Source organism: Arachis hypogaea, chromosome 10, assembly GCF_003086295.3.
Source record: "Arachis hypogaea cultivar Tifrunner chromosome 10, arahy.Tifrunner.gnm2.J5K5, whole genome shotgun sequence".
Taxonomy (NCBI): domain Eukaryota; kingdom Viridiplantae; phylum Streptophyta; class Magnoliopsida; order Fabales; family Fabaceae; genus Arachis; species Arachis hypogaea.
The window spans coordinates 112249499-112261777 of record NC_092045.1 but is presented as its reverse complement, the minus strand read 5'-3'; the positions used below and the strand labels follow the sequence as shown (position 1 = coordinate 112261777).

The 12279-nt window shown below is 29.2% G+C and overlaps 2 protein-coding genes across 2 annotated transcripts; both read right to left on the bottom strand.

The window, feature by feature from the left end:
* Positions 1–14: 14 nt before the first annotated feature.
* On the bottom strand, positions 15–3278 carry LOC112716642 (probable galacturonosyltransferase 9). Its single transcript, XM_025768593.3, has 3 exons — positions 2606–3278; positions 1091–2308; positions 15–657 (listed from the first exon to the last, which is right to left on the bottom strand). The coding sequence occupies exons 1-3, from the start codon at positions 2756–2758 to the stop codon at positions 382–384; spliced, it is 1647 nt and encodes a 548-aa protein (XP_025624378.1). The 5' UTR covers positions 2759–3278; the 3' UTR covers positions 15–381.
* A 4225-nt stretch (positions 3279–7503) lies between these two features.
* On the bottom strand, positions 7504–8446 carry LOC112716641 (uncharacterized). The gene has a single exon (XM_025768592.3). The coding sequence runs from the start codon at positions 8339–8341 to the stop codon at positions 7703–7705; it is 639 nt and encodes a 212-aa protein (XP_025624377.1). The 5' UTR covers positions 8342–8446; the 3' UTR covers positions 7504–7702.
* Positions 8447–12279: the final 3833 nt, after the last annotated feature.

Sequence of the window (12279 nt, the reverse complement as noted above, 5' to 3'; positions counted from 1 at the left end):
TATGCCCAGAAACATGAAAAAGAACAGAATACAGTGGTATATTAATGGATAAAACAGTAATATCTTCTAGTTAATCATAGTCATTACATTACCTTCAGCAATTGAACAAATACTAAATATGCTCCAAACTATAGAAGAAAAGAGAGAAAGGGGGTGTGACTACGTGTACATTTTCCAATTCAAAATTATTGGTTACCATCTGAAAACTATGAACAATAAATTCTCAGACAGAATTCCCATTAGAATATAAACTTGATGACAACACAGAACTTCTCTGTGAAAAGGGTATATTTAACTTGATAACCCCAATACAATGAACACTTGGTTTCAAGTATATCATATAATAACAGCACCAATGCACTGTTGCAGTGTTGATCTCAATTACAGGCCAAAATTACACATCTGCACAAACTCCATGTCATTGTCAACATATTTAGTCCAGAGATTCTTGTATTGATTCAAAGCAATGTCGAGCCATGGTTTCATGTTTCCATTGTAATGGATGACAGCCGCATTGTTGATCTCGTCCATGCTGATACTAGGATTGTATCCTAGCCCTAGCACATGCCAGGATTTGTCCAATGACTTGGTTGTGGAGTAGAAGGTGATCAAACCAGGCGCAAGGGTCCCTGATTTCCACAAAGTTTGGTCCTCATTCTGATGACAGATTTAGACCAAAAATTTAAATACAATAGTCAGCACCACAGTTATAGTAACCTATTAGTATTGTACAATGTTGGACAAATACGAATACGAGTCTCAAATATGATACACCGAAAAAATATGGAAATTTTATAAAAGAAAAAACTTAGTCACAAGTTAAAGAAATTTAAGGCAGCAGCATTTGATACAAGATTACATATACATATACGATATACATATGGCATGCATATGTGACTAAAAGTATTTGTGCATCATATGTATTGTATAAAGGGGAGCTCAAGCACTGTTCAGGGAATTTTTTCAGCTGAAAACATTAACCCATGTATTTGTCAAAGTATTGACATAGAATCCTATAGCAGCAAAAAGTAATAGCACATATTAGAGAAGTTAAAAGTTGCACAGATAACTTAAGGCAGAAGAAATTTACCATGCTTTGCCAGTAATGGTAATTATCCGTGCATTTTTCACGCCTCCAAGCATCAAGATTGAATATATTCACACCATAGGACCAAGCACAAGCTTTTGGATTGAAGTTATCCTTGATTGAAGGATGAGAGAAATTTAAGTAATGAGAGAATCGGTGGAAAGAGCCAAAACAGATCTCTACGGCACCATTCACTTTCCCATCCAAATCGATCTTCCACAAACCTGTCAAGTCTTTTTGAACCACAACATCATCATCCAAAAGTAAGATTTTATGCAATTTAGGGTACATCTCCGGCAAATAAAACCGAAGGTAATCCAACATGGACAGGTACTTATTGCTAGTTTTCATGTCATTTGTTGTGTTTTCAGCTTGATTAGACTTCTGCATGTTTGCTAAGTCTCGCTGCTTCAACACAGGGACATATGATGAATTTAAGAAAGTGAATTCTTCTACGGCTTTCACCTCCAAATATGCTCCTCCTTCTACTGGCCTCATCTTAAACCAAACCTTCATCGCCGCAACATTCATCCTGTTCGATACTACATGAAAAACATGCTTCCATGGCTCTGCTGCATTCTTCACCACCGATCTCACCACCACTGAGACAGCTATCACATTATCTGAAAATATTGCATAATGATACAAACTGGGATCTTCAAACTCCGGCTTAGGACCCTCATCCCGATATTTCTCCGGATTAGAAATCTGCTCTCCCATTAATCTCATTGCCAAACAATGCAAGCTCTTGGGAACCGATCTGGCAGATATCAAGCTGGCCAAGGCCCCATTCTTCTTGGCCTTGTTAAGCGACTCGTGAACCGCAAATATAGTATCCTTCAACTTCTGAATCTTCAACTGATTATCATAATTCTCCTTCGCCTCAACAATCATCATCCGTGCAATCTTCACTCTATCCTTAACCTCTTTCTCAAACTGCCTCAACACATCCTCATCAATAGGACCATCCGTATCAAACAGCGAAGCTCGGTATGTCGGCCTCAAAGAAATATCCGAGAAATTCTGCGCCAATTCATCAAACATCTTCAACTGCCTAGAAATGTCAAGCTTGAGCTTCCTTGCATAAGCAGCATAGGCATTCACTAGGGTTATGTGATCTCTAGCTTGCTGGTGTATCAAATCCACTCTGGTCCTAAGAGGGTCAGATTTCAATGCCAAAAACGTTCTATGCACATATGCATTACCAGTCGTGGGAAGAGTCTGTAAAACAAAAATAAACAAAAGGAACACAAATTTTAAATCCTTACATCATGTAATTAACTTACCAATTCAACTACGCTGCACAGACACCAATTCGAGTATTCAATAAAACACACAAATACGGCAATTTCATGATTAAAAAAAAATCAGTCACATATATAAGAACTTTCAGACAGCACTATATGAAGCAAACACAATATTTGTACATCATAAAATGTCGATTATGCTTTTATATGATCAAAATCCTTTTTTTTGGTACACATAAAATCCAATGAAGAAAGCATAAGAGGAACTTACAGATTCATCAGGTGTTGTGGAGGGATTGGTGGTGAAGAGAACTGAAAGAGTTGCAACGAAGAGGAGAAAGAACATTGCAGAGATGAAGATCCGGAAGGAGAAGAAGCTTCGGAAGCTAGATCCACCTCTGGTTCCTCTCACCGCAACCGCCATTGGATCAGGAACAGAGCCCTCTTTGGATCTTGAGGTTTTATCAATCGAAGGAAAAGAGGCTTCTTATGCCGCAGAAAAATTTGTTAATTTCACTGTCAGTGTCAGATCCAAAGAAGAAGAAGAAGAAGAAGAAAAGAATCTGCGTGAGTGTGTTAGAAGAATTCTTCTCAACTATTTCTGTTGAATTTTGGTAGCAACATTAATTGCGGGGAATGGAAGTGTGTTATGTGATTTTGTGGAGTTAGTAATGATTCTGAATGTGAATGTGTGTTCTGACTGCTACTTCCAAAAACTGGGTATTTCACTTGCAAAATGTTTCATAATAAAAAAATTAATCAAAAACAAATAAATTATTTTATTTAATATTTTTCCTGGCTCAACCACATACCTTGTTAGAGATCATGGATTATTTCCTAATTTTGACTTTCCTATTTATTTGTTTGGGACTTAGCTTTGGGGTTTATTTCTTCCATATTTCTTTAGTTAGTGCTATTACAAAAAATCAATTATTTATTTATATATTATGCATATATACATCTAGTATAGTTTATTTAGTTATGTAGATTGCTTTTGGTGCGTTGATCCCGAACAATAAACCTTTGACGTTGATTCATCCGTGTCGGTGATAATAATAATAATCAATTATTTTCCAAAATCAATTTGGTTCCGTAGATTTGATGGCGCTGAGTGAGTGCCATAAGAACGGAAGATAAGTTGGGTTTAGAATTTAGACACTTTTTGTTCTTGGTTAAATACCTTTTAGGTTTTTTTTTCTTCCGGTATCTCTCACTCGGCCAAATCAAAGATTAATCAGTCCTATTTAAAAATTTATGGTTGACTAATAAATTATTAAGATTTAAACTCTCGACATTTATTTATTACGATTTAAGGATATTTTTGAAATTTTTTTAGGCTTTTATTTTTTTTTTTGGGTCGATGAATTAGACCATTTCCAATCCTAAATTACACACTCACACACTATACCCACACACATAATATCTTTTTTTTTTCAAGTTTACACTAGATAATATATTTCTTAATAAAAAAGGAGAACATATACCACTTGAGTTAAGGTTCAATAGCACGGGAGTATTAAATTGATCCGTTGTAACTTGTAAGCAATTGAGACCGCGCTCAAAATTTATATTTTCGGCCCCTTTTTTTGTTTATCTAAACGGTACGGTATCCTCTAACCCGACAAGTTAAGGATTAATCCGTCGCGGATCTGAGCTTTATTTAAGGGTTTACTGCTGGCCAATAAATTGTTGCATGCATAAGACATGATTCAAACTCTCGACACTTACTTAAGCGGACAAGTGAGCTGATCACTCGACCAACCCAAGTTGGTTATATTTTCGGCCCTTTTCAAACTTGGGAATTGATAATTATGTTTGCAAACTTGGGCTAGAGCCCAATGGGTTACCACTCCAAAACAATAACGGAACGCAATTTGTCAACATAATGACCAAAAACAACCAGATGGCAACATTGGATGTGACTATGTGAGGACCGAAATTGCAGCCTATTGGGTAAAAAACCCTACTCTCTCTCCTGGTCCGAGTACATAATGACCAATAAGAGTTGGTACTCTAGACCAGAAAAAAAAATAGTAAGAGTTGATACTCAACTGGGTTGATATCTCACGGAGTCACGGTAACAATCAATTATTTTGTAATACGTGATATTAATATATTATATCTTTGTGCCACGTAATACCTAATACTTAATATAACATATCATCATTTAAATAATAAAAAGATCAATTAATTTATAGTTGTATTTTTTAAATATTAATATAGTTTAAAAATTTTTTTAGACTAATTTAAATAACAGACTATTTTTTATGGACAAATAATAATAATAATAATAAGAAGAATAATAAGAAGAAGGTGATGATGACCACAACAATAACACCAAGTTTAGTTTCAAGGGGAGGTCATCTCAAGGAGTTAAACGATATTATAATATAATGCAATGCCACAGAGCATGTTTTTGCATTGTCTAGATGGAGAAAAACAAATAAAGAACATAGAATCTGAATTTTGGACGCATAATTATGGAGGATATTAAGGCTGATAATTTTAATTATATTATATATATATAAACTAATTCAATATCCTTCAAAGATGGGATTAATTCAATAAAACAATAAAAAAATTATGTAAATTATTTGATACTTTATCAAATATTTTGAACAGTTTTATCTAACCAATCAAACCTTTGATAAGTATTGAATTAATTTGCATATTTTATAATTAGAATCGTCGATGCTCAAAATTTTCATAATAAAAAGTGATAGTTTATTCGCCTAACTATGAACCTTTGCATTTGCTATAGCTAGGATGTGGGAAATAGTATATAAAATGTGTCGGTTCAAATATTATGGAGTATATATGAAAAATGATATTGTCATTTTTATTTTTTATAATAATATTTTACACATAATTCTTTTATATTATATATTTGTATGAATTTATAAAAAAGAGTAACATTATATTATTGAAGATAGAAATGACAATATTATTTTTTTTTATATATAATAAATTTAAAATACACAGTAGTTATTGTTGTTGTTATATTATTGTGTAATTTTTACATATAATTTTCAAAAGAGGTAATTAAGGCTCAATTTGATTGATAAGTTTTTACTATTTAAATTTTAATTATGTTTATTATTATTCATGTGTTTTATAACTGTAAATTAAGATGGACTTTTTCACCAATTTAGTTAACAAAATACTTTTGTGTACAGTTAATTTTGTTTTTTCTAATTAAACCAATTATTTTAATTTGGTTTTAATGTCAAAACTACATGGGGGAGGTAATAAATAATCAAATATGCAGTTATTTTCCAATAATATGTAGTCAAGGTAGCTCCTAAAATAAAAGGGGTATAAAGATAAATTAGTACTAAGAATTCTAGGGGATGGCTTGTCTAAATGTTTTTCTTTTTGTGGAAACTTTTCTATCATCAACTAATGACCACTATAGACTCCCTTTTATTTTATCACTCTATGTCTTGTCCAATTCTCCCCACAATGCAATTCCACTAGAATAATTAATTACTACTTAAATCTTATTAGTTTATTGAAAAGAAAGATTTTATTATTTCCTCCTCACAGTCACATACATTTCTTTTGGCATGATATTTTCACAAAGGCATGGTACGTAAGTTTTTTATTCATACATTTAAAATAGATGAGAAGGAGATCAATATAATGGAAAGTTTATCATATAATTTTTTTTGAGTAAATTATTAAAATGATACCCAAAAGTTTATATTGTTGACAAAAAAATTTTAAAAATATTAACGACAAATAAGTCCCTCAAATAATTTAAAAATGCGACAAAAAGAACTAAATATTAAATATTATATCTAAAAAATGATTCTAGAGATAAGATGTTTTTGCAAATTTTTGGAATAATTATTAAAAGAATAATATCTTTTTATCTTTAAAATTTGATAATTTTATGTCAGATAAATTTTTTAAAAAAGTTTTTTAATGATAATATTTTTTGAAAATAAAAAAAAACTAAAGATCAAATTTTGCTTCTAAATATGTATTCAAATGTTGTCACAAAAATTTAAATAAAATAAATAAGTTGTTTGTTAATATTAAAGTTTTTTTGTACTACATTCAAAAATATAATAATTATTGATTATTTTTGTTATATTTTTAAATCATTGAGAGTGTTATTTTGTCAATAACATTTTTAAGTATCTTTTTATCAGCTATTAAATCTTTTAGATATTAAATTGATAGTTAATTCTATTTTTATTTTTACTATTTTATCCTGTTTTAAATAAGTTATTAGAATGAGTATATTTTGTAACAATATTATAATAATTTATTTGGATGAAAAGACAAATTAAATTAGAATTTGATGAGAACTTCTCCAATAAAAGAAAAAAGTAGAAAAGAAAGTATTTGAAAGGTCATCATGGAGAGTTTAATCAATTCTAAATGAGGTGTTTAAAAGTAAGAATATTATTTAAATATGTAAACAACATTAATGATTATTAATTTAATTTAGAAGTGGAAAATTTAATCTATAACAAAATTTAAAAGAGTGAGAAAAAAAATGTGTAGAAGATATTGAAATGAAAGCCACATCAATTCAACAACAATAATTTTCCTTTTCTTTATAACATGATATTATTATCATCTTTATGGAATCCTTTTTCTTTTTCCTTTCTCTCTCTCTTTCCTTTATTTAATTTATTTATTTTTCCCTCAATTCTCTGTTAATTACTGGAAGATGAGGTCATGAGAGCTTTGTACATTGTTTTCCGGGCCAGAGAATCATGATGCTGTTTCTGACTCTGATTATTATTAGTGACCAACAACTTAGTACTGCTAACCATTAAACCAGCATGTTTATGGATTACACCATTTTTAGAAATTACTAAATACTCAAACTCAATACCATGCTGTCCACAAGAAGTTTAATCAAAGAAGAAAATCAAAAAAAAAAAAACTACCATGAAAACTACAATATTATTGGTACTTTAAAATAAGTCTCTGACAATATAGATAGAGATATAATTATTTATAATATTTTTTTGTTAATTTAAATTTTTGAGATGAATAATTTTATAAAATATATAATATTAGAACTCTACATCTGAAAAATATTAAACTTTTAATATAATGATTTAATGACAATTTAACATTTTTGAGTTAGTTAAAAAAATTAATATATCTAAATAAAAAGGCACTTATTTTAAAATTGGAGGAGTATAATTTGTGTTGCAATTTTTTGCAAAAACAAGCATTATCTCTATTATTTCACAAGGAGAGTTACTTTAATTTTGGATACAAGATCTAATTAAAGCAAAATAAATTAATTATAAACTAGGATTATGAGAGCGAAGGAGTAATTAACAATCGCAATGTGACTATGATATTATAGAAGTCACAAATTGGAAGGTAGTGAATGAAATCAAGCAACAAGGTCCATAGAACTTGAAAGAGATTGGTTTGAGGCGCAAGAATTAGGAACATCTTCTTCCAATAATGGAGGAGGAGGAAGATGATTAGGGCTATGAATCTTCATGTCACTAAGCATCTGTCGAAGCTCGGAAGCTTCTTCTTTGAGCTGAGCATTCTCTTGAAGAACTTGTTCATGGCACTCCGAGACATGGTTGAGCTTCTCCATCAGCTGGTGGTTCTCGTTCCTCAGCCAAACCACTTGTGACCACAGCTCATCAAGGTGCCTTTGCTTTCTCATCCTCGATCTTCGAGCCGACTCGCGGTTCGATATCATCCTCCGGTGCTTCCTCTCGTTGATGAGGCTCAGTTGCTGCTCCTCCGCTTCGTCCGAAGTCGAATTACTACTCATGCTTATGTATGAGTAGGACGACTGAGGACTGAAGTCGGAGGAGAACATTTGCTGGTGGTGAGGGTAATTTGGGAAATTCGCGTATATTTGGTTGCAAAATCTTGTCGTGGGAGTGTAGTTGTTATTGTTTTGAATTGTAGTGTAGTTAAGAGGGTATGGAGATGGGTTTGTGTTATTAATATTATTATTTGGGAGTAAGTAATTGAAGCTTGTAACAACTTCTCTGGGTTCTTCTTGCATGGTTTTAATTTAGGGATTTGAATAATGAGTAGTTTTAGCAATGAGAGAAAATGAAAGGGATTTATTTGGAAGAAAACAAGGAAGGGATTTAATTTGTGGAGAAAGAAAGAGTGGGAAGGTTAGGTATTATATAGGGAGAGAAAATGTGGTACATTATTGGACCTACTTAGCTCTACTGTGTTGTAACAAATTGTTGGTGTTTTGTATGTTAAAAGGTTATTATTTATTATTATTTAGATTATAATTATTGATTGGATGCCATGAAGATGATGATGATGATGATATTTACAATTTTATATGCTGGAAAATAGTGTTGAATAAAGTAGGTATAATTAATAAGAAGCTTAATTTTGATGCACTCATAGTGTAATAGTCACTCAGTCGTGCATTCATTTTTTTGGATGATTATTCACGTAATCAATGTAAAAGGTAGTCATTTTTATTGATGTAATGTCACGTAATTAAATACACATATAAAATTACTTACACTAACAGCGCATCAAAATTAAATTTATTAATAAGATCCTATAAATAAATTAAATAAGAATGTGTTGAATAATTAAAGTTGGTGGAATTTATATTTACGGTATAAATTTATATTTGTGTAAGAATATCTTTTAAAAATGTTTTTTTTATTGAACTCATTTTTTTCGTGGGGTACCAAGTTATAAACACTAAAAGGAGAAACAAAGTGTAATGTGTAGTGTATGGTGTCTAGTAAAAAAAAAAGCAATGTTTAGGTGACACTTTTCATTACATTTTTTTTATATATTTTGAGTGATAAAATTAAACAATAACAACACAAGTGAGAGTTAAAAAACGAAAATGATAGTTTATATCATTAAAAAATATTAAAAAAATACAAATATCATTTGTCCTTAAAAAAATGGAGAATGCTAAGAACAATATTTTTAGTAGAGAAAATGTAGAGTTGGCTAATTTTAACTTAAAGTCCATATCAAATATAAAAACAAATATTGATCACCTAATAATTATTTTAAAAAAATTAATAATAAAGATCAAAAGACATATAGTTCCCCATGCATGCATGTGCACATATAACATACATGCTTTATGATGTAACATGTCATGTGTGAATGACATGATGATAGCACACAAGTGAGTGAGTGAGTGACACAAAGGTGGAGAGCAACTTGGGTTTGTGGATAATCATTTTGGAGAAAATTATGCTTACATCATTTAGAGATATACAAAGGCATTTCATATCATGGAGAGCATATAATAATTAATAAAACTATTGTAGGACTGTTTCTTTGAAAGCAAGCACAAGAAAAAAAATAATTTGGAGTTCAACAAGTTTTTTTTTCATTATATTATTAAATTGAAAGGATGTTTAGTGTCCATGGACAAATTCATCTGCTATGTTAATGGGATAAATACTCCACTAGAATTTGAAATTTTTTTTAGCAGTACACGATAATTTTATTTATTTATCTCAGTTATGTTATTAAATTAGACTCATTATATTAAATTATTATAAAAAATATTTTATTATTATATTATATACATTTTGATTTTAGTGTCAAAATTTTTTAAATTCCTCACTTTGTATGTCCAAAATGATTATCTTTTGGACAGTATTCATTATTTCAATGACATAAGAAATTGGAGGAAGAAAAATAGCAGGATGTGAAAGGGAATTGTCATTTGTAAATTCATAATTTAAGAGAGAAAAATAAAGAAAGGTTAAGAATTTGATGACTCAAGGGTCACTTGTTATGGGACCTCCAAAAATACAATAATAATATTACTACTACTAATAATAATAATATGTATATAAGGGGTTAAAAATAGAGAAGACAAATCTTTCATCAGCAATCACTTCTTAGGTTTTTTTTTTTGGTTCCTTTTTGAAGGGTTAGGTACTTGAGTACTAATCAGAGTCTGTTTAGGATGTGGGAATGACTGCTTTTAGTGTGGGAAAAAAATTAAACATCTAAATTAATTAATTAAATATTTAATTAGTCTCCATGTCAGGCCAATCATTATGTGTCAGAAATGCTTAATGCTTCAAGCAATGTACTGTGTGTTTATTTTACAGATATGCTGAAAAGTGAAATAGGTTTAATTAATGATATATATTTTAATAAAGATGTCAAAAATATTTTTTTTTATAAAAATATTTATTTAAAATATAATTTATTTATTTAATCGTATATTTTTATGATATATTAAAATTAAATTTTATAATTTATTATATAGTTGTCAGAATTGAACTGGTGATTGAACCGGTCAGATTATTGAGTCACTGGTTTAATCGTTGGGTTACTGCTTGAACTGGTTGATCCGATCCTATGTAAATAAAAAAAATAGTCAAAAGTTTAAAATTAAAATTTAAAATACATATTTTTACTAACATTTTAAAAATATCAAGTTATTTTAAAACAATATGAAACATGATCAATAAATATTTTATTATTTTTATTCTATCATAAATATTTTTATTTTATTTTATATTAAAATAACTATTATTTTTAAATTTTAATAATTTATTAATTAGTTTATATCTTTTATACTATTATATACTACAAGTATTTTTAAAAAAATAATATTAATATATATTATATAATTATAAAAAAATAAGTGAGTTTATAATTAAAATTAAAATAAATTAAATAAAAATAAACTAATTGATAGAAAATATCTATATGTATTATAATTTACAAAAATTTCAATAGGAAACAAAGTAGTCTTGTAGTTGTGGAGTGTTTTATTTTTTTTGAGGGCAGTGGTTCGAACCCTACCTTAAGCATTTTAGAAATATTTTCACTCTCAAGCGGTTCGGTCGGACCGTCTCGAACCCTACCTTAAACATTTTAAAAATATTTTCACTCCCAAGCGGTTCGGTCGGACCGTCTCACCGAGTTTGACAGTTCGCACCGATTTATACCGAATTTGACCGGTTCGATTTCTTGTACGGTTTAAATACTAGATCGAATCGATATAAAATTTGATTCACCGATTTTCCAATCGAACCAATCAGTCCAGTTTAGTTTTTACAACTATAATTTACTATCTAATAATTAAAAAAACATTTTTTATATAAAAATAATTATATAATGTTCATTAGAACATCACCTGATTAATTGCATTGTTTCATCATCCTCTATGGTATGGTTTCCAGACAAATAAAAATTGACCTTTTTTGATTATTATTAATAAAACGATACAATAAGTTATGACTGAAAAGATGGTAAATTGTGATATAGCTTTTTTTTTAAAAAAGAAAAAAGAAAAAAATTAGGTGTTTCGAAAATAAGTTAGTGGTACGATTTTTCTTTTAGAAGAGAATTCTTATGATATATATATAAAGGTTAATTACGGTTTTAGTATTTAAGGTATAAATCAAAAATTATTTTTGTTTCTAATATTTTTTTCACATAAATCGTCATTTTTATTGAATATTAAAATTTTGGATTAAATTATTCATAATAAAAAATATAAAATAAAAAAAAAAGAAAAAATAAGAGAAAGAGTATTTCTGCTTCTGTGAAGAAAAAAATGAAAAAGAAAAAAAGAGAAGAAAAAAAGAAATTGTCCACAATCTACCTCTACTTCTGTTTCTGTCTATATGATTTTCGTCTCTAAAATAAAGATAATTTTAAAATTAAATTAAATCTTACGAATATTTTGTATGCAACAAAAAAGTTGAGAACAAAAACAATTTTCGACTAATACTTTAGATAATACTATTCCAACACTTGAGATTGTTACATAATTTGATTCTTTCCGTATCATTTTTTCATACCCAATATTTAAATTTGAAATTATTATTCATTCAACAAAGATAAATAATATATTTATGGCTCTTACTTCTATTAGCTTCTGTTTTTGTTTTCGTGACATATTTGTCATCTAAATGAAATAGAGGCATGATTATGATTTATTACTGTGATTATGTGTATGATTGTTGTAAT

Excerpts from the sequence above, each read along its gene's own strand:
- LOC112716641 (XM_025768592.3), bottom strand. The coding sequence starts at position 8,341 with ATGCAAGAAGAACCCAGAGAAGTTGTTACAAGCTTCAATTACTTACTC.
- LOC112716642 (XM_025768593.3), bottom strand. The coding sequence starts at position 2,758 with ATGGCGGTTGCGGTGAGAGGAACCAGAGGTGGATCTAGCTTCCGAAGC. Across the intron at positions 2,309-2,605 it reads CCACAACACCTGATGAATCT|ACTCTTCCCACGACTGGTAA; the intron begins GTAAGTTCCTCT and ends TTTGTTTTACAG. Across the intron at positions 658-1,090 it reads ACCATTACTGGCAAAGCATG|AATGAGGACCAAACTTTGTG; the intron begins GTAAATTTCTTC and ends ATCTGTCATCAG.